Source organism: Danio rerio, chromosome 13 (genome assembly GCF_049306965.1).
Source record: "Danio rerio strain Tuebingen ecotype United States chromosome 13, GRCz12tu, whole genome shotgun sequence".
Lineage (NCBI taxonomy): Eukaryota > Metazoa > Chordata > Actinopteri > Cypriniformes > Danionidae > Danio > Danio rerio.
Genome location: NC_133188.1, coordinates 56,128,402 through 56,155,000, shown reverse-complemented (window position 1 = coordinate 56,155,000; position 26,599 = coordinate 56,128,402). Strand labels below are relative to the sequence as shown.

Sequence of the window (26,599 nt, the reverse complement as noted above, 5' to 3'; positions counted from 1 at the left end):
TAAATTCAAACAACATTCACAAGTGAGGATGGTGAAAAGAAAAAATTATATAAACTTTTCCTATTATTCATGGACTTATGTTTATTTTTGAGTTGCACATGGACAAATAAAAGTTTTGTTTAAACCTGTATTATTTATAATAGCAACGTATACATCTCAATGGCTCTAAACCAATCAGAAATAGCTCTTTGCTGAAAAAAGGTTCCAGACCGCTGCAGTAGATCATTGATTACACTTGTCTAAAAATCTACTTGTTTGTATAGGGGGAAGATATTAATACACCTGTGCCTTTAAAGAGCCGCTATTCTGCATTATAAAGGGTCATATTGTGGTTTTGAGGGTCTCCAACAACAGGCTGATCTGTGTGCAAAAACACTTTTTCATTGTCTGATAATCTGGATTTATTTTTACCTAATTATCCCAGCGACTCTCATAAGAATCCTTCAGCGATTCATTGTTCCCAAACCCCTCCGTTGTGCGAAGCTAATCTGCGCTGATTGGTCTGATGAACTAGTCTGTTGTGATTGGTCGACTGCATTCAGTGCGAGAAAGAGAGAAACGCCCACCACGGCTATGAATTAGCAGAGAGTGTATATGAGTTCAATGCAGGAATGCAATAAAGCAATGCAGTTAAACAGCAGCATAACCCTGAGCCCAATAATAACAGCGACACTCATTCACTATTAATCCAGACAGCGGCAAAAGCTGAACTACTCTGAAAATTGACCACGCGTGTATGAGGAACAGCTGATGGTGTCCATATAGCAAAGGCAAACAGCAGAGGATCGCCAGGTCAGGAACACATCAGTAAAGGAGGAAGCTTGTGTCACGTTTTTAATATGGTTTTGGACACGATATGTGAACAGCTCCATACAGATTTAACCTGAGCGATACAGCACAAGCTCTGATCTATAATAGATACGTGATTACAAGCTGCTCGTGGACATTACAACTTATGACACACAGTTAAACACAAATTTAGCAAACCACACAAAACAAGGCAACAATTTTAGATGACACTTACATGTTCAGATCTGGAGCAAGAAGGAACTGGTCCATTTAAACTGTAAGAGTTACAAAGTCCCTGTCAACGTCTGACAAAGTCCCAGTCTCTGCTGCTCCTCTAAAAGCAAACGGACAGGTCCTGCACTGCAGCGTAGGTTATTGATTAATCATCAGAGAAATGACAGAAACACACTTCACACGCTTGGCTATACTGTGGTGTTGATGTGAAAATGAACTTTAACCCTTTATTGCTTCAACTGAATCTCCATCTGTCAGTGATGGTCATCTTCATGTCATGATCAGTCCTGTGATCCCTCGCACTCCGCTAATGTCTAAAGGGAAAGGCACGATCACGTTTTACCAGATCTGGTGCTACATATTTGGAGATGTACCGTATTGATGTCGATGCGATCAAACAAAAGATTCGAACCCATCCCGATTCATTTATTCAACTCTGAGTCGACTATTTAGCTAAAGAATCAATAGTTTTAAACATGCTGCACTTTCAGATTTAACCCTCAGCTGGATGTGTTCATTCACTTAGAGCTGTGTTACTCACTGCATAGAAGCTCATTTTCAAAAGCCCATAATAGGGGCTCTTTAAATGCAAATGAGCTAGTTTCCCCCAACTACTCAAAATAGGTTCTCCACGCCCACTCTTGGGATATTTCTCTTCAGTGATGGAGAATCAGGTCAAATATAGGGATGAACACAGACAAAAAGACAGACATCAACAAGACATGATAAAGCAGACACACACACACACACACACACACACACACACACACACAAACACATGCACATGTACACGCACATGCTCTTCTATTTATGGTACATGTGACAGAACAATCAAGGCAAGGAAAGTTCATTTCTATAGCACATTTCACACACAATGGTAATTCAAAGAGCTTCACATAAACATGAATAAAAGGAACATGTACAAAATATTAAAACAACAAAGAATAAAAATGATTAAAAATACATTAAAATGTGTTATCATCATGTGTTATCATTACTGTCATCTCAGAAACACTGCAGGAGTCAGATGCTGTGTCTCCAGTGAGGACTCGGAGAGACTTGTTGATGCTTTTATCAGCAGCAGGGTGGATTACTGTAACACCCTCCTCACAGTCAGACAGATACAGCTCATCCAGAACACTGCGGCCAGGATTCTGACCTGAAGCAGAGAATCAGAGCACATCACAACTGTCCTCAGGTCTCTACACTGGCTCCAGTTACGTTCAGAATAGAGTTTACAGTATTATTACTGCTCTATACATCACTGAATGGCCTAGGAGCTCAATACATTACAGATATGCTGACTGAACACACACCTAACAGATCACTCAGATCATCAGGATCATATACACTAGAAACTCCAAGAGTTCAGTCAGAGCAGGGGAATCGGCCTTCAGCTGCTAACAGCGCCCCCTGCTGCTGGAGTCAGCTTCCAGAAATGATCAGATGTGCTCCAACATTAGGCACATTCACATCAGGACTGAACACACATCTGTTCAGCTGTGCTTATTTTCTTATTTCTTCTCTTCTTGTTCAGGTAAAACACTTTGACCTACCATTGTGTGTGAAATGTGCTATATAAATAAACCTGCCTTGCCTTGATCAAAAAGAGTTTAAATGATGAAAAATAAAAGAAAGACATAATAGTGCAATCTGTCGGACGTAGCAAAGCAAAAAACATTAGCAGATTTTGTCCATTATTGAGAACTTGTTGATCAGATGCATTGTGTATTAAGCTGTTACTTATCATTTCTTTGTGTTTAATTGCGTAATTTACTCTTAACTTTTGAGTGAAAGTGATTCTGCAGTTCCTTGAGTTCAATAACGAGCGACTCTTTATGAATCAATTAAGAATCGTCTAAACGAAGACAAACAGCGGCGATGATGAGCCTCTCCAATCAGCCTCAGCTTTAAAACACAGTAATTACACACATTCAGCTCAATCAGCCGGAGACGCTTAACGAGAGCCCAGAGTGAAGAACTAATGAGAGAACACACACACACACGAACGCACGCTGAGGCGCATGATGATCACTGAAAGACATGTGGAGGAATGACCCATATACCACCTGCTGACCACACACACACACACACACATATATACACACACTGATACACACATACCACCTGCTGACCAGAGATACACACACAAAGAAACACAGACACACACATGCCTCCTGCTGACTAGAAAGACACACACATACACACCTGCACACACATACCACTTGCTGACAAACACACACAAACATACAGTATATACACATACTCTTACAGACATACACACGCACACACAGACATACCATTTGCTGACACACAAACCCACACACACCTCCCGCTGACATACACACAAGATAAATTACTTTTAAAAACTAAAACAGAAAGAGTTTTGAGTAATGACACAAAGTATATCACATTATCTCTAAATAATGTTTGTGTGTATTGCGGGACAACTCAACTGTGTTATCGTCAACTCTGTTACTGCCAACTGTTATCGTCATCTGTTACCGTCAAATCTGTTATCGTCCGCTCTGTTACTGCCAACTGTTATCGTCAACTCTGTTATCGTCAACTCTTTTATCGTCAGCTCTGTTACTGCCAACTGTTATCGTCAACTCTGTTATCGTCAGCTCTGTTACTGCCAACTGTTATCGTCAACTCTGTTATCGTCAACTCTGTTATCGTCAACTCTGTTACTGCCAACTGTTATGGTCAACTCTGTTATCGTCAACTCTGTTATCGTCAGCTCTGTTACTGCCAACTGTTATCGTCAACTCTGTTATCGTCAGCTCTGTTACTGCCAACTGTTATGGTCAACTCTGTTATCGTCAGCTCTGTTACTGCCAACTGTTATGGTAAACTCTGTTATCGTCAACTCTGTTACTGCCAACTGTTATCGTCAACTCTGTTATCGTCAGCTCTGTTACTGCCAACTGTTATGGTCAACTCTGTTATCGTCAACTCTGTTATCGTCAACTCTGTTATCGTCAGCTCTGTTACTGCCAACTGTTATCGTCAACTCTGTTATCGTCAACTCTGTTATCGTCAACTCTGTTACTGCCAACTGTTATGGTCAACTCTGTTATCGTCAACTCTGTTATCGTCAGCTCTGTTACTGCCAACTGTTATCGTCAACTCTGTTATCGTCAGCTCTGTTACTGCCAACTGTTATCGTCAACTCTGTTATCGTCAACTCTGTTACTGCCAACTGTTATGGTCAACTCTGTTATCGTCAGCTCTGTTACTGCCAACTGTTATCGTCAACTCTGTTATCGTCAACTCTGTTACTGCCAACTGTTATGGTCAACTCTGTTATCGTCAACTCTTTTATCGTCAGCTCTGTTACTGCCAACTGTTATCGTCAACTCTGTTATCGTCAGCTCTGTTACTGCCAACTGTTATCGTCAACTCTGTTATCGTCAACTCTGTTATCGTCAACTCTGTTACTGCCAACTGTTATGGTCAACTCTGTTATCGTCAACTCTGTTATCGTCAGCTCTGTTACTGCCAACTGTTATCGTCAACTCTGTTATCGTCAGCTCTGTTACTGCCAACTGTTATGGTAAACTCTGTTATCGTCAGCTCTGTTACTGCCAACTGTTATCGTCAACTCTGTTATCGTCAGCTCTGTTACTGCCAACTGTTATGGTCAACTCTGTTATCGTCAGCTCTGTTACTGCCAACTGTTATCGTCAACTCTGTTATCGTCAACTCTGTTATCGTCAACTCTGTTACTGCCAACTGTTATGGTCAACTCTGTTATCGTCAACTCTGTTATCGTCAGCTCTGTTACTGCCAACTGTTATCGTCAACTCTGTTATCGTCAGCTCTGTTACTGCCAACTGTTATCGTCAACTCTGTTATCGTCAACTCTGTTACTGCCAACTGTTATGGTCAACTCTGTTATCGTCAGCTCTGTTACTGCCAACTGTTATGGTCAACTCTGTTATCGTCAGCTCTGTTACTGCCAACTGTTATGGTCAACTCTGTTATCGTCAGCTCTGTTACTGCCAACTGTTATGGTAAACTCTGTTATCGTCAGCTCTGTTACTGCCAACTGTTATCGTCAACTCTGTTATCGTCAGCTCTGTTACTGCCAACTGTTATCGTTAACTCTGTTATCGTCAACTCTGTTACTGCCAACTGTTATCGTCAACTCTGTTATCGTCAACTCTGTTATCGTCAGCTCTGTTACTGCCAACTGTTATGGTCAACTCTGTTATCGTCAACTCTGTTATCGTCAGCTCTGTTACTGCCAACTGTTATGGTCAACTCTGTTATCGTCAACTCTGTTATCGTCAGCTCTGTTACTGCCAACTGTTATCGTCAACTCTGTTATCGTCAGCTCTGTTACTGCCAACTGTTATGGTCAACTCTGTTATCGTCAACTCTGTTATCGTCAGCTCTGTTACTGCCAACTGTTATCGTCAACTCTGTTATCGTCAACTCTGTTATCGTCAGCTCTGTTACTGCCAACTGTTATCGTCAACTCTGTTATCGTCAACTCTGTTATCGTCAGCTCTGTTACTGCCAACTGTTATGGTCAACTCTGTTATCGTCAACTCTGTTATCGTCAGCTCTGTTACTGCCAACTGTTATCGTCAACTCTGTTATCGTCAGCTCTGTTACTGCCAACTGTTATGGTCAACTCTGTTATCGTCAACTCTGTTATCGTCAGCTCTGTTACTGCCAACTGTTATCGTCAACTGTTATCATCAACTCTGTTATCGTCAACTGTTATCATCAACTCTGTAATCGTCAACTGTTATCATCAACTGTTATGGACAACTGTTATCATCAACTGTTATAGACAACTGTTACCATCAACTCTGTTACTGTCAGCTCTGTTGTTGTCAACTTTGTTATCGTCAACTCTTTTGTTGTCAACTTTGTTATCATCAACTCTGTTATCATCAACTGTTATCATCAGCTGTTATCGTCAACTCTGTTATCATTAGCTCTGTTATCGTGAACTGTTATCGTCAACTGAGTTACTGTCAACTCTGTTATCGTCAACTCTGTTATCGTCAGCTCTTTATCGTCAGCTCTGTTATCGTCAACTGTGTTACTGTCAACTGTTATCATCAATTCTGTTATCGTCAACTCTGTCTTGTCATCGTCAACTCTATTATCGTCAATCTGTTACTGTCAACTCTGTCATCGTCAACCTCATATTGTCAGCTCTGTTATCATTAGCACTGTTATCGTCAACTCTGTTATCATCAACTTTATTATCACAATGCTGTTATTGTAAAGTTTGTTACTGTCAACTCTGTTTACATCGACTTCATTATTGTCAACTCTTTTTACGTCTAGTCTCTTGTAGTTGACTCTGTTAAGGTACAATAATTAATTACAAAATCAAATGTTTCCAATCACATTTAAGCATATTGCAATATTTTACATGTTATAATGGATTCAGTGTACCGTAAACTATACATTTGTTGTATATATTCTAGTTGTTTAAAATGTACCTGCGATTCTAGAATGAGTCATACACACACACACACACACACACAGCGCTGTTGACCTTTGACAGTTTTCTGCCTCCAGCACAAACAAACACAGGAGGAAAACTCAGTCGTGTTTTATACACTGTCAGTTCATTCAGAAAGGCATCCGACAGAAACACCATAAACACAAATACAGTATCATACAATGAACAGATCAACCACTGTAACTCTGACATCTCAATCTTCATAATGTGCTGTCAATCATTCATTCACCATAAAGCCCCTCCCACCATCACAATTATTGGCTCTCCTTAGCCTCTATGTAAAGCAGAGAAGCTGTTAGGCATTGTTAGGCATCACAAGTTTGATGCACTTCATATCAGTGACAAAAAGGGGAGTGGCTCCTCAATAGGCCCCACCCACATTCAGGTAATAAGTTGAAATTTCATAACAAAGCTGCTATTTCAAGTCACTTCAGGGGTGCAGTAACAACGCTTCAGTTGTGCTCTGATGATCATGTTCAGTCAGTGTGTAAATGGTGGCGTTTCTGTTTGCAAACTCAATTAGCTTCTGGCAGTTGATTATTTCTGCCCACATAAACAATGTTAATATCAGAACAGCTGTGTTATTAACTGCCTGCGGCCGGCTGATGTATGCAGCCATTTCTGATTACTCCTTATGCTCAATGTTCATTCCAGGATAGTCCTTCCAGTGTGTGTGTGTGTGTGTGTGTGTGTGTGTGTGTGTGTGTGTGTGTGTGTGTGTTTGTTTGTGTTCTTGTGTGTTTCTTTCTATGTGGGTTAGGGTTAAGGTTAAGGGTTAGAGCATGAGCACACACACACACACACACACACACACAAGCTTTAATCAGAGTCTTAGAAGAGTGGAGCAGACAGAGCTGAAATCTCCATCACAGAGTCCAGTTTCTGCTAAACACTCCGACTGCAGCCAAGAACACACTCTCAGTCTGCTGAAATATTGATGAGCAGAGCAGAGTTACAGAGAGAGAGAGAAACACACACACACACACACACACACACACACACACACACACACACACATTTAAACACACATACATAACCACACATGCAAACACACACATTAATGCGCGCACACACACACACACACACACACACACACACACACACACACACACACACACACAATCAAAAAAACACACAGACATGCACACACACTCTAAAACACATACAAACACAGGCACACACATTTAAACACAAAAACATATCCACACACACTCTACAAAACACACAGACACACGCAAACACATCAAAACACATACACACACAGAGTGAAACACACACTTAAACACACACACACACACTTAAACACAAAAACATAACCACACACACTCCAAAACACACACAAACTTACAGTAACACACACAGAGTACACACATACCAATGCACAAACACTTAATGAAAAGACACAAATACATGTACACACTTTCCAAAATGCAGATACACACATACATAACCACACACACTCTCCAAAACACACAGAAATGAAAACACACACACACACACAATGAGATGCACACTTAAACACACATAAATAACCATACACACTCCAAAACACACACACACACAAACTCACAGTAACACACACAGTGAACACACACATCAATGCATGCGCACACACAATCAAAAAACACCACACACACTCTCCAAAACACAAAGACATGCAAACTCTCACTAACACACACACAGTGAAACACACTCACACAGTGAAACACACACACGCACATTATAACACACGGACATAAACACACGCAAACTTACACTAACACATACACACACAGTAAAACACACACACACACACACATTTAAACACAAAGATATAACCACAAACACACTCCAAAACACACAGATGCACACAAACTCACACACACAAACACACACACACACACACACACACACACACACACACTTCTAAGCACATGTGAAATGTTTGTTCTCAGCTCATGCATATTTGATTCCTCCAGCATGTGTGATGCGCTCCAGTCATTTAGGTATCATGTGTGTGTCTGTGCATATGTGTGTTTGTGTTTGTCTATGTTTAAGTGATTGAGTGTTGTGTGTAAGCAATTGTGTGTGCAAATGTGTGTGTGCAAACATGTACATATATATGTGTGTGTGTGTGTGTGTGCGTGCGTGCGTGCGTGCGTGCGTGCGTGTGTGTGTGTGTGCGTGCGTGCGTGCGTGCGTGCGTGTGTGTGTGTGTGTGTGTGTTGCAGAACTGCTGCAAACGCATGTGTAAATGCTCATCTCCAGCACTACAGCAGTAATGCGCATGAAAGCATGCATCTGATCAGTGTGTGTTCATGCGTGAGTCTCTGTCCTCTGCTCAGCACACACACCAACAGCTGATTGTAGAGGAACACTCTGCAGCTCTGCTTTACAGAATAAACCAGCTTCATAAAGGCCCGCTCACACACACTCAGGACACACACTCCTGCTAAATCATGTCTTTATGATGCGCTGGAGTCGCGTTTTTTCAATGCTATGCTTTATCATAAAAGAGACACACACACACACACACACACAGACACACACACACTGTGCTGATGATGCTGCGCAAGTCATCAAATATTCATCCTTCAAATTACGCCGTAAAGAGGAAAACAGTGTGGTTATTATTCAGATGCGTTCAGCTCAAACCCAGTAAAGCTCATCAATAATAGAGCAGACTCAAACTCTACTGTATGAGACAACAGAGGCGTTATTACATCACTATTGTTCTGCTCATCTGATCTGATGCGTCTCGATATATAACGGGACATTTAAACAGCAGTATTATTATTATAGAGTTATTATTGAGACATGCTGCAGCCACATCACCCCACAGCCCAAGACTGGTCCCTCACTGAAGCTGAGCAGGGCTGAGTCTGGTCAGTGTGTGGATGGGAGAGCACATGGGAACACTAGGCTGCTGTTAGCAGTGTTGTTAGTGAGGCCAGCAGGGGGCGCTCAACCTGTGATCTGTGTGAGTCCTAATGCCCCAGTATAGTGAAGGGGACTCTGTACTGTCAGTGAGCGCCTTCATTCAGATGAGATGTTAGACTGAGCTCCTGACTCTCTGTGCTCATTAATAATCCCATGGCACTTCTGCTAAAGAGTAAGGGTGTAACCCCTTTGTCCAGACCAAAGTTTCTCCATCAACCCTCACCCATCATGACCTTCATCATCTCCATCTGCTCTATCACAGTCTCTCCAATGTCTGCTACACCGCTGCACACACGCATTCACTTTCACACACACGCACATTCACACCCACACATCCATACACACACATATGCACCAATACACATACACAAACACACTCTCACACACACACACACACACACACACAGACAGACTTGCAATCCCACATGCACATTCGCACACACACGCACACACGCACACACGCACACACACACACATGCCTTCACATATACACACACACACACACATACACACACACACACACACATGCATTTACAGATAAGCATTCATACACACATTCTCATATACACACTTTCACATGCACACACACACACACACACACACACACACACACACACACAGACTTGCAATCACACATGCACATTCACACACACATGCACACACACACAAACACACACACACACACACGCATTTACACATAAGCATTCATACACACATTCTCATATACACACTTTCACACACACTTTCACACACACACACACACACACACACACACACACACACACACACACACACACACACACACACACACACACAATCTCTCTCTCTCTTACTACTTAACACATATAGACACACACACTCACTTTCATATACACCCTATCTCTCTTTCTCTCTCTCTTACACACACACAGTGTCTCTCCCTCTGAAATACTAATAGCAGGCTGCACGGTGGCGTAGTGGGTAGCACTACAGCAAGAAGGTCTCTGGTTTGAGTCTCGGCTGGGTCAGTTGGTGTTTCTGTGTGGAGTTTGCATGTTCTCCCCGTGTTGGCGTGGGTTTCCTCCGGGTACACAAACACACTCTCACACACACACACACACACACACACACACACACACACACAGACAGACTTGCAATCCCACATGCACATTCGCACACACACGCACACACGCACACACACACACACACACATGCCTTCACATATACACACACACACACACACACACACACACATGCATTTACAGATAAGCATTCATACACACATTCTCATATACACACTTTCACATGCACACACACACACACACACACACACACACACACACACACACACAGACTTGCAATCACACATGCACATTCGCACACACATGCACACACACACACACACACACACACGCATTTACACATAAGCATTCATACACACATTCTCATATACACACTTTCTCACACACACACACACACACACACACACACACACACACACAATCTCTCTCTCTCTTACTACTTAACACATATAGACACACACACTCACTTTCATATACACCCTATCTCTCTTTCTCTCTCTCTTACACACACACAGTGTCTCTCCCTCTGAAATAGTAATAGCAGGCTGCACGGTGGCGTAGTGGGTAGCACTACAGCAAGAAGGTCTCTGGTTTGAGTCTCGGCTGGGTCAGTTGGTGTTTCTGTGTGGAGTTTGCATGTTCTCCCCGTGTTGGTGTGGGTTTCCTCCGGGTGCTCCGGTTTCCCCCACAGTCCAAACACATGCGCTATAGGGGAACTGATCAACTACACTGGCCGTAGTGTGTTTGTGTGTGAATGAGTGTGTATGGGTGTTTCCCAGTATTAGGTTGCAGCTGGAAGGGCATCCACTGTGTATAATGTATGCTGGAATAGTTGACGGTTCATTCCATTGTGGCGACCCCTGATAAATAAAGGGACCAAGCCAAAAAAAATATGATGAATGAAAGAGATAACACTGCTGTTAATAAGTTAAAACCAAACACACTGTCTGATCTAAGAACTGTGAACACACACACACACATTGGTATTGGTGGTTTATGAGAACTCTCCATAGGAATAATGTATATTACACTGTAAAAGACGATTATTTGCCACACACACATTCACACAATCACTCACACACACTCACTCTCTCTCACACACACACTTTTACCGCAATCTTTCTAGGCTCTCCATAGCTGTAATGATGTGTTTACGGCACAAACTGTATATACTTTCACTCATTCATTCATTCTCTTTCAGCTTAGTCCCTTATTCATCCGGGGTTGCCACAACAGAATAAACCACCAATTATTCCAGCACAAGTTTTACACAGCGGATACCCTTCCATCTGCTACCCAGAACTGGAAAACACACTCATACACTACGGCCAGTAGGAGAACATGCAAACTCCACACAGAAACGCCAACTGACCAAGCCGAGGCTCAAACCAGCGACCTTCTTGTTGTGAGGACACTGAGCCACCATGTCACCCAACTCCCAACTGTATATACTATACAAAAAACTCAGAAGGACTGGTATTGCTATACTTGTGGGGACATTTGTTGACCACAATGCAAGTAATACTAAGTATACACACACAGTAACACACTGCAGAATAAGCTCTCAGAGATGGAAATAATGTCATCTTTAACTCATTTGACACGTTACTTGTTCAAGTCCACCTTTACAGTGACAAACAGGGAATCAATGATGCAGACTTCATCAAATCTGAAGCAAAACCAAATTCAATACACGAAAAACACCACTCATTTTCTTCATAGGGACATTGATTTTTGACAATAGCCTTTAAAGGAGAGATAGTGTATGGTGTGAATATGCTTTTCTTTCTATCAGCTGGTCTGAACACACAGCCAACATAACCTTCAGATGATGAGGATGGTCAGAATCCAGCATTCGACTTCACAAATGACTACTGATCAGCGAAAGCCATCAAACTAACACACGTAACCCTTCGAGTCCTGCGCTGCGCTCATTATCCAGCACATAAGTGTAATTATTTCCACATTCATTAGTGCTGTGATGTTAGTGCTCTCCATACTGTAAGTAAATGGGTCATTACGCATCTCTCTCTTTCCCTCCAGTCACGTCATATGATCATGAATCCGCAGTGAAGTGGCCTGATTTCTGACACACACTCGGACCTACAGTACAGTACAGTACAGAACTCAGCTCTGGTCTTCACTGAGCGATTGAAACATTCACACACATAATATAGTCATTTACAGTAAATACTACACTTGTTTACCATACTGTAGTAAAGTGCTTGAACAAATCTGTTGTGGTGATTCCAATGTTACTATGGTAACACAACAACTATAGTAACTAATGTTATGGTGATTCTACGGTTGCTATGGTAGTGTAACGATTATGGTAAATAACCTGTTGTAGTGATTTTACAGCTGCTATGGTAACACAACAACTATAGTAACTGATCTGTTGTGGTGATTCTACAGTTGCTTTGGTAGCGTAACAATTATGGTAAATAACCTGTAGTGGTGATTCTAGAGTTGCTATGGTAACACAACAATTATAGTATTTAATCTGTTGTGGTGATACTACAGTTCCTATGGTAACACAACAACTATAGTAATTGAACTGTTGTGGTGACTATAATTGCGTAACAACTGTTGCAGTTGAGTTTTTGTGATATTTCTATAGTTTCTATGGTAACACACCAACTGTAGCAATTAATCAGTTATGGTGATCTTATAGTTGCTATAGTAACACAACAACTATGGTAATCGATAACAGTTTGCTGATTCTATAGCTGATTCTATAGTTCCTATGGTAACACACCAACTAGCAACTAATCTGTTGTGGTGATTCTATAGTTGCTATGGTTAAACAACAACTGTATAATCAGTTATGGTGATTCGATGGTTGCTATGGTAACACAATAACTAGCAATCGGTCTGCTGTGGTGGTTTTACAGTTGCTATGGTAACTCAACAATGGTAACAATTGATCAGTCGTGGTAATTCTATAGTTGTATGTTGGTAACACAACAACTGTAGCAGTTCATCTATTGTGGTGATTCCACAGTTGCTATGGTAACACAACTGTAGCAATTCATCCATTGTGATTCTATAGTTGCTATGGTAACAAACAACTAGCAATTGATCTGTTGTGGTGATTCTATAGTTGCTATGGTTACTCATCATCTATGTTAACTGATCTGTTGTGCTGATCCTATAGTTGCTAGGGTAACTCAACAACAGTAACAATTGATCAATTGTGGTAATTCTATAGTTGCTATGGACACAACAACTATAGTGGTATAATCGAATGACCCAATACAGTATTTCCTACAACTATAGAGTACATTATACAACAAAACACAACAGTTTACTGCAGTAAAATCTTAAGTATAGTACAGTATTAATTACAGTTTATCTGTTCGCTATAGATAATTCTACAATATGTTGTAGCATTATTCATCATAGTGTTGTAAATATTATAGTATAAACAGTATGTTATGCAGTTTACTATATACTATAGTATAAACGATGAATAACTCTAGTATCTTTTTTCATGTGAGGCTGTGCTCCAGCACAATCCAAGCAGTATCATCTCCACAGATTTACATAATCCTGGCTAATTAAGCAATTAAACAGCAGATGATTTAATTGGCAGTTTTTGTTCCAGCGTTGTGTGTTTCAGCAGATCTCTGGTGTTGGGATGGGATTTGAAATGTAATCCGCCTCATGAGGAGAAAATGCATTGAGTAAAATGTGACAGTCGGACTTTCATTTTAGTTTATGAATAAGAGATCAGCTAAATTCACAATCAGCATTTTGAAGACAGAATGTAGAGCTGGGTGAGTTACTTAAGACATTCTGGGTTGTTGTAAAATGTTGGTCAAATATGGGCAAACCATACCAATGGAAGGGTTTAAAAAGGTGTCATTTAAATTAAATTGAAATTTTTTTATTTAATTGAATTGGGTTAATCCACAGTATTTTTCGAGTAAGTAATTAATTACTGATGACTAATTACATCATTAAAAACGTATGATGTGTTTCTAATTATGTCTCATTCATTCATTCATTCATTCATTTTCTTGTCGGCTTAGTCCCTTTATTAATCTGGGGTCAACACAGCGGATGAACTGCCAACTTATACAGCATATGTTTTACGCAGCGGATGCCCTTCCAGCCGCAACCCATCACCAGGAAACTAATTATGTCTAAAAAGTAATTTAATTATTCAATAAGGACTTTAATCACTTTAATTAAAATCTTTTAATTATTTTGTTTTGAGTCAAAGCATTGCCTTTTACACTCTAAACAAATGCCAAGTTTTTTAACCCAATGCTGGGTCAAATTTGGGTAAACCCAACCCCTGGGTTAAAACATTTTAATGTAAAATGAATTGAAAAACATGTATTCAATAGTATCTTATAACAAAAAATAAATCATTGTTGTAATAATTGTTCACACACAAACAAATAACCTTAACAGGTTTCCTTTCAGAAATTAAGTACACATGTAATGTAAAATATAGCACATAGTAAAATGTAATTACATAGTTAAAACCACTTAATATAAAGTGAAACCTTTTATTCTGTTATTGTAGACAAACAAAAATAAATAAGACTCTCTCCAGAAGAAATATAGGTAACGCTTTATTTAATCTACAATTGACACTATTAATAAACTATTAATTAAGACTTTTAGCTCAACAAATGACTATTTAGCTGCCTGATAATATCTATTAATAGTTATAAAGTATAGTTGTGTTCAGTATTAGGGGTGTAAAAAAAGATCATGCAGAACATGTGCTTAATAAATGCTTATAAACAGACAATACAATTATAAGACACTAGCTAATAGTAAGAATTAGTACTTAAAATAAGTGATATTTTTATTAACAACAGAGAATTCAATTTTTTAAGGTTTAAATGATGTGTGACTAAGATTTACAAGATATAAAGATGTTTACTAGCTGTGATGTGTGCTTTATTTCATTAAAAGTAGGCAGGAAAATTAGTAAATGCATATAATACCCATTTTTGATAGAATTATTGCTGTTCTTTTACTTGATGTTTTTTTATTTTAAATGATCCGCCAACTATTCCAGCCTATGTTTTACACAGTGGATGCCCATCTAGCTGCAACCCAGTACTGGGAAACATCCATACATGCTCATTCCCACACACACACTCATACACTACGGCCTATGTAGTTGATCAGTTCCCCTATAGCGCATGTGTTTGGACTGTGGGGCAAACCGGAGCACCCAGAGGAAACCAATGCCAACACGGGGAGAACATGCAAACTCCACACAGAAACACCAACTGACCCAGCCGGAACTCAAACCAGCGACCTTCTTGCTGTGAGGCCACAGTGCTGACCACTGAAACACTGTGTTGCCCCAATTCCAAATTTGACAAAACTGTTTTGGTGTAAACTCAGCATCACGGAAAAGCACAATAGGAAATTCTGTGATGATTAAAGGACATCACTTGTAAAAAAAAATTTGCACAAAAACTGATTATTTAATTTACAGCATGCAGAAAAAAGTGGGTTAATGCATCTAATTCCAACTTTTAATGTTATAATGAATGTTTTTATTTATTTTTTGTTTTTATTTAATCAAATGATGTCATTTATAAACGCTTTTCAATTACAAACTTAATGTTAATTACATGTTAATTTTCAAAGGCATGCAAATTCTGCATCAGTGTTACTGACAAATACAATAGGAAATACTGTGGGGACTGTTTATTAATAGTTAAGAGAGCAGATTAGTGATGTAAAATAAGAAAAATTAGGTAAATGCATATAATTTTATTACACTTTTAATTTTTCATATTTTATTTGTTCAAATTAATTGTGCAATTCAACATTGTGCATGTTCATTTTCAAATGCACGCAAATCCTGCATAAGTTTTACCGAAAAATAGGCAATACCACTACTGTGGGGGAATGACATCTTGTGGAAAAATTTCAAAAGAAGTAATTATTTAATTATTTAACTTTTGATGGTATAATTAACATTTTTCTTTTATTTGTTTATTTAATCAAATATCCTAATTTATAAATCCATCTCAATTGCAAACTTGAAAAACTATTTTTGTGCATGTTAGTTTCAAATGCATGTAAACTCTGCATCAGTGTTACCGAAAATACAACAGGAAAAAATCCTGACATCGCCTGCAAATGTGCCAGAAACGTTAATAATGTAGATCTCTCACCATCCTCCTTGTCGTCGAACACTGGCCTCTTGGATGAACTGTTCGCTCCCATCCTCTTCTTCCACTTTCCCCAGTGAAACATTGATGCTCTGATCTCATTCCTTTCCCGACGCGGAAACTGATGCTGGACGGACGCCGCTACAGCATGACGCTCTGCCGGGATTCAGCGCGCACAGGCGGGCAGCAGAGCCGAGCCGAGCCGGTGGGGTCCTGGAGGAGGAGCTGAAAGAGTGTTTTCTGTGTGAAAGTGTGTGTGTGAAAGTGTGTGTGATCTGCTGCTGATGCTGCTCTTCAGACTGACTGAGCTCCAGCGCGAGACCCTCATCTGTATCTGTGTGTGTGTGTGTGCGCGCGCGCGCGTCCCTCTCTTTCGCAACCGCGCATGCGCGCACAACCTCACTATCGGCTTTTTTAATAGACAAAAAACGGTCACACTTTACAATAAGCTTTCATTAGTTAACGCATTTACTAACATGAACTATTAATAAATGCTGTACATGTGTTTATTAATATTAATAACCACACTTGTACAGCATTTATTAATTAATCATAGTTTGACGTTTACTAATGCATACATCTACATTTATGCTTTTTAATTATTAGTTAGTGCATTGTGAGTTAACATGGACTAATAAATGACTGTGTTTTCATTAATCAACGTTAACATGAATAAATAAATGTATTGTTCATTGATTGTTCATTTTAGTAAATCTATTAACTGTTAACTAATGCAACCTTTATGTAAGGTGTTACAATAAAAACAAGTGCAATTTAACAGTAAGTTGTACACTTTGTTGTTATTTATGTATAAAACTATTTTGAAACTTGAATAAATAGTTTTGTGCGTGTTAATTTGTCTCATGTGCGCAAACTCTTCTTCAGTGTTACTGAAAAATATCACAATAGGAAATACTGTGAGAAATATTATTTTATTTGTTTTATTTTATTTCTATTATATTATTATATAACTGTAATACATACTGTATACTTTAGTCGTTTTACTGTAGTAAACTGTGGTGTATTGTAGTATAGCCCCAAATCAGAAACAGTTGGGACCAGGTGCGCCTGCTGACTGTTATTCCAAGCTACGCACAAATCCAGCACCGCCCGCGCCTTTCCCCAATCATGTCAAGAAACACGGATGCTTACTGTCAAAGACATTATTTAAGGGCATTCGTTGAAATCTAAATGTAATAAAAGCACATCAGCACCAAGGAAAAATCAGACGCTCAAGACGTAATCTTTCAAATTATGACATCTTAAAATAATTGCATATATATTTGACAGAAGATTGGGCGAGGCAGTGGCGCAGCAGGTAGTGCTGTCGCCTCAAGAAGGTCGCTGAGTCGCTGGTTCGAACCTCTGCTCAGTTGGTGTTTCTGTGTGGAGTTTGCATGTTCTCCCTGTCTTCGCGTGGGTTTCCTCCGGGTGCTCCGGTTTCCCCCACAGTCCAAAGACATGTGCTACAAGTGAATTGGGTATGGCTAAATTGTCCGTAGTATGTGTGTGAATGTGTGTGTGTGGATGTTTCCCAGAGATTGGTTACGGCTGGAAGGGCAAACTTGCTGGATAAGTTGGCGGTTCATTCTGCTGTGGCGACCCCGGATTAATAAAGGGACTAAGCCGACAAGAAAATGAATGAATGAATGAATGACAATTGTGATACAATACAATTAGTGAAGCATTAATTAAATCCTTACTTTCCACCGTAAATCATCCACACGCACATTGTGGACAAGCTCAAACAAAAATATATATTTTTCTTGGAAAAAATATCTTTTAAAAAGAATTTCATGTATTTTTTTGTCTCTGTGTTTCAATATTTTTCTTGGTCAGTTATCTTCTAGGTAAAATAAAAAAACGAATAACATTCGATATGCTTCAAATCAGCTATGCTTCAACAATGACAAATCACGAACTGGATTGTTAAATAAAATAATAATCTAGCCTAAATCAAATCAAAGTGAAATATTCAGTTTTAGACAAGCCTATATAAATAGTTTTCCATGTTGCGCCAGTCAATTACATTTTAATTCAATTAATCAAATAATTTGAATGAGCAGGACAGGTGTTTACAAATTCGCATAAAGCAACAGCACTGAACATGTTCCCACATTACCTCAGTGAAACAAACTCGGATGAAAGGTATGAAACCTCAGAAACTCATTGTGAGAATGGAGAGGTCTGCTTATTTACGCCAGTCTGCGAGATAAAATTGTTTAAAACATCTTGAATGGTAGCGGTTCCATGCGAGTAGGCTGTGCAGCAGCTGGATCTGATCTGTCTGATGAAGGAGACAGTTTCCACGGTGCAGGTGCTGATGATGAGACAGTCGCCACTTCATGTAGGGGAACCTCAGTATTTGTCTCATTAGTTTTAGGCCTTTTGGCAAATGTCTTAATTAAGTGTATTTGTTTTAGAGAGTGTTTATTTATTTTGAACCTTGTTTTAAACACAAGCTATCTGAATGGTAATTTTTAGGTGCAGAAAAACGCTTTGAAACACAAATGCACACCTTTATTTGTTGTCATTCTTGTATGTTTTGTCAAAATATCGTAATGTATACTGTTTAATAATCAATTTAAATTATGTAATAAATAAATAAAAAAGCAGCATTAATTCACATTCTCTCATGGTAGGTACGCACAGTGTGTACAGCCGTACGGCTGCAGGCGCCACTGTTGGGACAGTATGGAGAATACAAAATGATAAAGCAGGGATTTCTAGCTTTTCTTTGACTTGTATTTCATTGCAGGCAACAACAAATATTATTTAGTGTGTTCCTCATGATTTCTACTTTTATTGTTTTTAAAAATAAACGAATTCCAAAAAAAAAAAAGTTGTGAGAGTAAAACATTTAGCACTCTGTAATGTTGCCGTTTATTTTAACAATACTTAAAAGGCATTTAGGGACTGAAGACACCAAGTGCTGAAGTGTTTCAGGTGTTATTTTGTCCCTTTTTTCTTAAAGTCTTAAGGTGCGCAACCGTACAGGGTCTTCATTGTTACATTTTACACTTTAAAATGTGCCACGCATTCTCTATTGGAGACAGGTCGGGACTGCAGGCAGGCCAGTATCCTCTTCCTCCGCAACAGGACTCTGTAATGTGTGCATAATGTGGTTTCCTGGAAAAGAAGGCAGCATATTATGCTCCAGAATCTCTGTGTACTTTTCAACATTACCGGTGCCTCAGTTTAATTTACCTTTATTTCTACATACGCTTTTACAATGAAGATTGTGTTCAACATCACAGAAGAGCAGGTTACCTTTGCCAAGGGCACTGCCACAACCCCAGACCATGACAGAGCCTGGCTTTTGGACTTATTGCTGGTAACAGTCTGGATGATCCTTTTCTTCATTTCTCCCAAATACATCTGAAACACTGAATACTCTGAGCACAGTACATGTCTCTGCTGTTTGATGGTCCATCCCAGATGCCTCCGAGCCACTCTGGACACTGTTAACATAGGGCTTCCTTTGCCACAGTACAGTTTTGACTGGCAATTGCAGTGCTTAAAATGTGAATTGTGAGGACCCGGAACAGATTGGGGTAACGGATCAGGCATGTTACCCGATAATGGTGTGTGGGGGGGGGGGGGGTGTATAGACGGTGGAGGGGTGTTGGGGGGTCGCAGAAGAAAGCGAAAGTAAACAGCAGATGGGGGAGAAGGGCGATTGAGGAGAGGGATCAGTAAAATGAGGTGTCGGATCAGATTTTAGAGGTGCCGGATCCGGATCCAGCATGTTCTGGCACAAATTAAGCCCTGGGCATTTGTGGATGGAACTCTGTATTGTGCTACTTTTGCCGCAGTAGTCCTGAACCAATGTGGTGATCTCATAGATGAATGAGGATTCTTGATGCAGCGCCACCTAAAGGACTAGACCTTTCCTGGATGCAGCTTTCGTAGCAGATCATTATTGATACCCGTTTCACATCGCATCATTATTTCACCAGTTTATCTGCCAATTCACTTGATTACGAGCCCTGAACTGCTTCTGTTCCAACTTCTTTTGCAATGTGTTGTTTGTTTATATCACTGTAGTTGTTGTTGCTATAGTAGCACCTACGAGATTATGACAACAGATTAATTCAAGTACATTACTATAGTATGGTTCTGTAGTGTAGGTTACTATAGTTCTCATATGGGTTCTCATGTTCAGTGTTAATTCTGCTAGTCTGTAATGTGTGTTGACGCTTTGAGTCTGAGTGTCTGCAGCTCCATCAAATGCAACTGTATAAAGGTAAAATAAACCTAAGGGCAAGGTGTAGACCTGTGTGTGTGTGTGTGTGTGTGTGTGTGTGTGTGTGTGTGTGTGTGTGTGTGTGTGTGTGTGTGTGTGTGTGTGTATTTCAGTTAATGTGTGAGTGTGTGTGTGTGTGTGTGTGTGTTTATACAGTATGTGTGTTCATATACAGTATGCTTGTGTCTGTGTGTGTGCGTGTGCATTTCAGTTTATGTGTGTGTGTGTGTGTTCATATACAATATGTGTGTGTGTCTGTGTGTGCATTTATGAGCAGAGTTCATATACTGTGTGTGTTTGTGTGTGGGCGGCACGGTGGCACAGTGGGTAGCACAATCACCTCACAGGAAGAAGGTTACTGGTTCAAGCCTTGGCTGGGTCAGTTGGTGTTTCTGTGTGGAGTTTGCATGTTCTTCCCGTGTTGGCGTGGGTTTTCTCCGGGTTCTCTAGTTTCCCCCACAGTGCAAACACGTGGTACAGGTGAATTGGGCAGGCTAAATTGTCTGGAGTGTGTGGATGTTTCCCAGGGATGGGTTGCGGCTGGAAGGGCATCCGCTGCATAAAACATGTTCTGAATAAGTTGGCGGTTAATTCCGCTGTGATTAATAAAGGGACTAAGCCAAAACAAAAATGAATGAATGAACGTGTGTCTGTGTGTGTGTGTTAATGAGCAGAGTTTGTATACAGTGTGTGTGAATGTGTGTGTGTGTGAGCAAGATAATTCATATGCAGTGTGTGTGTGTGAGCAAGTGTTCATATACAGTGTGTGTGCCTATGAGTGTGTGAGTGGGTATATATAGTATATGTTTGTGTGTGTGTGTAAGTGTGAATGTGTCAGTGAGTGCAAGCGTGTGTGTGTGTGTGTGTGTGAATGTATGTATATTTCAGTGCGTGTGTGTGTGTGAGCGTGCTCCTCCATCTGTGGCTCTGCATTGAAGCGCTGGTCGTCTCAGAATAGCAGTGTGTGTCCTGGTTCTGTGGTTTGTTCCCTTGGAGAGGCGAGAGCTGCTCTGCTGGATCAGAGGAATCGATCAATAACCCAACACACTCCTCACACACACACTCACTCCTGACACACACTCCTGTCACCCGCTAGATTAAGCAGTCAGAGACTCTCATTGGATTACACATTATAGAGGAGCGATGCTGAGATCTTAATGAGCTTTCAGATGAAGATCAAATGATCAGCAGGAGCGTGTGCTTTCATTAGAGGAGAACACCGGCCCAAAATAAACGACACAATTTAAAGGGCGCCTATGAATGACGTTTATGCAGGGTTTAAACCCAGTAGTGTGTGTGTCAGCAGTGTGTGAATATCTCCAGCATCTTATGGTAAAGATAAATGAATTGTGTTTTGTCTAATCAGACTTGATTAAATCAGTCTGCAGGAACACTGTGATTGACATTCTCCCTTTGTACGTGTCATCAGAGGGGGAAAGCCCCGCCCACTAGTGCCCATCTCTCTCTCATTAGCATAAACATCCCTGAGTGAGAAGCAGCCGTCTGTCCATTAGTTTTGAATCTGCCACTATGCTGACACAGGTGTTTGCAGCTCCGCCCACTCATTTACATTTAAAACGACAGTCACCAAAACCTCACAATTAGGATCAAAGCCTGTAAAGGTCAGTTTCAGAGAGCTAGAGAATATTATCTGTGTGCTGTTCTCAGCTCCAACTCAAACACACACACACACACACACTCTATACACAGCAGACATGCATTTAGAGCTTGTAAAAGGAGCATAAATGGTCCCCTTTAAAGGCATAGTTGCCCCAAAACTGAAAGTGAACATTTACACAGCCACAGATCATCCAATATCTGACTTTCATCAGCCAAACATGACAGCAGATTTTCAGCTAAATGTGTTGTTCTTGTGAATTCATATAATGCAGTGAATGGTGACAGGTTTATTAGATTAAAAATAAACACATACAAACTATGTTTGGCGCCATCTAGTGTCTGAATAATGCACAGGTTAGTGTATACTCCATCAGCGGTTTTAGTTTCTGTCAGCTTTGTGTTTTTGACTGTTTTGTGTTATCCAGTGTCCAAATAATGCGCAGGTTTTTGAAATTGTTGCGAATTTATTAAAAATAAAAAAAGCTGAGGAATCACATGTACATCAGTATTCACAGCCTCAGACTCGTGAAGCTCTGAACTGAGCTCAGGTTCATTCTGTTTCCACTGATCCTGCTTCAGATGTTTCAGCAGCTTCATTGGAGTTCACCTGTGCTCAATTCAGCTGATGGACATGATCTGAAAAGGCTACAGCTGTCTATATAAGGGCGCAGGGTTGACAGTGCATGTCAAAGCACAAACCAAGCATGAAGACAAAGGAATTGTCTGTAGACCTCTGAGACAGGATTGTCTCGAGGCACAAGGCTGGGGAAGCTTACAGAAACATTTCTGCTGCTCTGAAAGTGGCCTCCATCATCCGTAAGTGGAAGATGTTTAACCACCAGGACTCTTCCTAGAGCTGGCCGGACATCTAAGCTGAGTGATCGGGGGAGAAGGGCCTCAGTCAGGGAGGTGATCAATAACCCGATGGTCACTCTGTCTGAGCTCCAGCGTTCTTCTGTGGAGAGAGGAGAACCTTACAGAAGGACAACCATCTGTGCAGCAATCCACCAATCAGGCATCTGTATGGTAGAGCGGGCAGACGGAAGACACTCCCCGCCTGGAGTTTACCATCTGAAGGACTCTCAGAGCATCAGAAACTAAACTCTCTGCTCTGATGAGACTCAAACTGAACTGTTTGGAGTGAACACCAGGCGTTACGTTTGGAGAAAAGCAGGCAGCGCTCATCAGCAGGCTAACAGCATCTCTACAGTGAAGCATGGTGGTGTTGGCATCATGCTGTGGGGATGTGTTTCAGCAGCAGGAACTGGAAGACTAGTCAGGATAGAGGGAAAGATGAATGCAGCGATGTACAGAGACATCCTGAATGAAGACCTGCACAAGAGTGCTCTCCACCTCAGACTGGGCCGACGCTTCATCTTCCAGCAGGACAATGACCGAAGGAAAACGCCAAAATATCAATAGAGCGGCTTCACAATAACTCAGTGAATATCCTTGATTGGCAGAGCCAGAGCCCAGACCTAAATCCTATTGAACATCTCTGGAGAGATCTGAAAATGGCTGTACACCGTCGCTTCCCATCCAACCTGATAGAGATTGAGAGGTCCTGCAAAGAGGAACGGGCAAACATTCCCAAAGACAGGTGAGCAGAGCTTGTGGCATCATATTCAAGAAGGCTGAGCAAAGCCTGTGAATACTGGTGCACATGTGATTTTTTACATTATAATTATGGGGGATTGTGTGTAGAATGTTGAGCAAATCAATTAAGTTAATCCATTGTGGAATAAGGCTGTAACAAAAAAAAAAAAACTGTAGAAAAAGTGAAGCGCTATAAATACTTTCTGAATGCACTGTTTACTCCATCAGCTGTTTTAGTTTCTGTCAGCTTTGTGTTTTTGTCTGTTTGACACCATCTAGTGTAATAATAGTGAATAATAATCTAGTGAATAATGTGGAGGTTAGTGTATACTCCATCTTTGTAATTAACTAATTAAATAAGTAATAAACTATTACATCTCAGAACAATGTTTTGTATCTAATTATTGTGTAATTCTTATGTTTTGGTGGCCAGTAGCCTGCAATAAGCAGAATAAAGTATATCAGGATGGTTGTTTTCTCAGAATAAACCCTTCATTCTTATCTGACAGCTGCTGATAAACCTGTCAGGCTCTATATGGCGACCTCCTGGATGTACTGTTTCCCTAACAGGGTTATATACCTTAATACAAGGATTCATCTGTTCCAGGATCCATCCAGACAGACTGAACTGAACAGAAAGAGTCTAATCAGATTATAAAGAGCAACAGCAGCCGTTTTATTAGATCCACATCTCGGTGTCAGCTCTTATTAATGTCTGAAGAAGAGCACAAACACCTAAAAATACTCTATATGCTTTCATAAATCACAGAATTTAACTTAAATAATCATATTAAAATCTAGAATTAGTTATAAATTTAATGTTTAAACTAGTCTCATTTGTACTCATTGGTTGCATTTATTTAATCAATAAATAGAGCAAACTTTTCAATATTTTTACAGTTTAAAATAGATTTTATGTCTGTAATTAAAGATTTGATTTTTATCCTCATTACTCCTGGAGTAATAATAACATTTAAAGACTCATAATAAAAACACTGCATATCTGAACAACTCCATTCATTTTACATTATTATCATTTTTATTTAAATAATAATAATAATAATCATCATCAACTGTTTGATGATTATCAAAACTGATGTTCTTCCTCAATATTTATGTCTAGTTTTCCATAATAAACATAATATGTAAAAACAAAATCCATAAATACAAGTACTGAAACTGCCTGAAGATTCACGTTTTTAGACTTGCCAGTTTGTGAGGTGTTCATTCATTCACTTCCTTTATGCTTAGTCCCTTATGTATCAGGGGTTGCCACAGCGGAATGAATCACCAACTTTTCCAGCATATATTTTGCACAGCGGATGCCCTTCCAGCCAACCCAATAGCTGGTTTGCTCTGCTGTGGAGATGCCGAGTGTTTCTGTGTGTTTTAGAGTTCAGGATCTGCAGAGAAATCAGGCCACACACACACACACACACACACACACACACACACACACACACACACACACACACACACACACACACACACACACACACACACAATTATCATTAATGCTGTATTTTCGGGATGCGTGTGTGTGCGCGTAGACATTCAGAATCATCAGTGCTGATCAAACTGTGTGTTTACACTGACCTCATGTGGTAAAAGCAGAACAATGCAACCTGTTCTCGGATTAGCATCCACCACAATACACGCAAAAACAACCACAACACACACTTAAAAGAAAAGCTACTGGGGTTTACACATATTTTACCTCCAAAAATAAATACTATTTTGTAACCAAACTTTAAACATTTGTACTTTTGTTTGTTTATTTATTTATTTATTTATTTATTTATTATTTTAAGTTAAAGTTAGATTTTTCATTTTTTATTATAGTTTTTGTTATAATTTACGTTATTTTGATGTATGTATTTTTGTAAAATCAGTAAAATCAATGAATATTTTTAAGACATACAGTTGAATTATTCGCCCCCCTGTTTGTTTTCTCCCAATTTCTGTTTAATGGAGAGCAGATTTCTTCAACACATTTCTAATCATAATAGTGTTAATAACTCATCTCTAATAACTGATTTATTTTCTCTTTGTCATGATGACAGTAAATAATATTAGACTAGATATTCTTCAAGACACTTCTATACAGCTTAAAGTGACATGTAAAGGCTTCACTAGGGTAATAAGGGTAACTAGGCAGGTTAGGGTAATTAGGCTTATTGTATAACTATTGTATAATAATTAAGTTATTGTATAATGATGGTTTGTTCTGGAGACTATCGAGAAAAAAAAAGCTATCTTAAAGGGGCTAATAATTTGGTCATTAAAATGGGTTTAAAAAAATTTAAAAACTGCTTTTATTCTAGCCGAAATAAAACAAATAAGACTTTCTCCAGAAGAAAAAAACATTATCAGACATACTGTGAACATTTCCTTGCTTTGTTAAACATAATTTTTGAAAAATTAAAAAAAAAAAGAAATTCAAAGGGGGGGGGGGGGGTAATTCTGACTTCAACTGTGTCTATAT

At 39.8% G+C, this 26,599-nt stretch overlaps 1 protein-coding gene across 1 annotated transcript in view; it reads right to left on the bottom strand.

Moving 5' to 3' along the window:
- The window catches only part of stk32c (serine/threonine kinase 32C), a 106,057-nt gene extending 89,054 nt beyond the window's left edge, over window positions 1-17,003 (bottom strand). The window contains exon 1 of the mRNA XM_073920397.1: window positions 16,656-17,003. Within this exon, the coding sequence (XP_073776498.1) occupies window positions 16,656-16,737 (82 nt within the window). The 5' untranslated portion in view covers window positions 16,738-17,003. The remainder of the gene's footprint in view (window positions 1-16,655) is intronic.
- Between the last annotated feature and the right edge of the window lie 9,596 nt (window positions 17,004-26,599).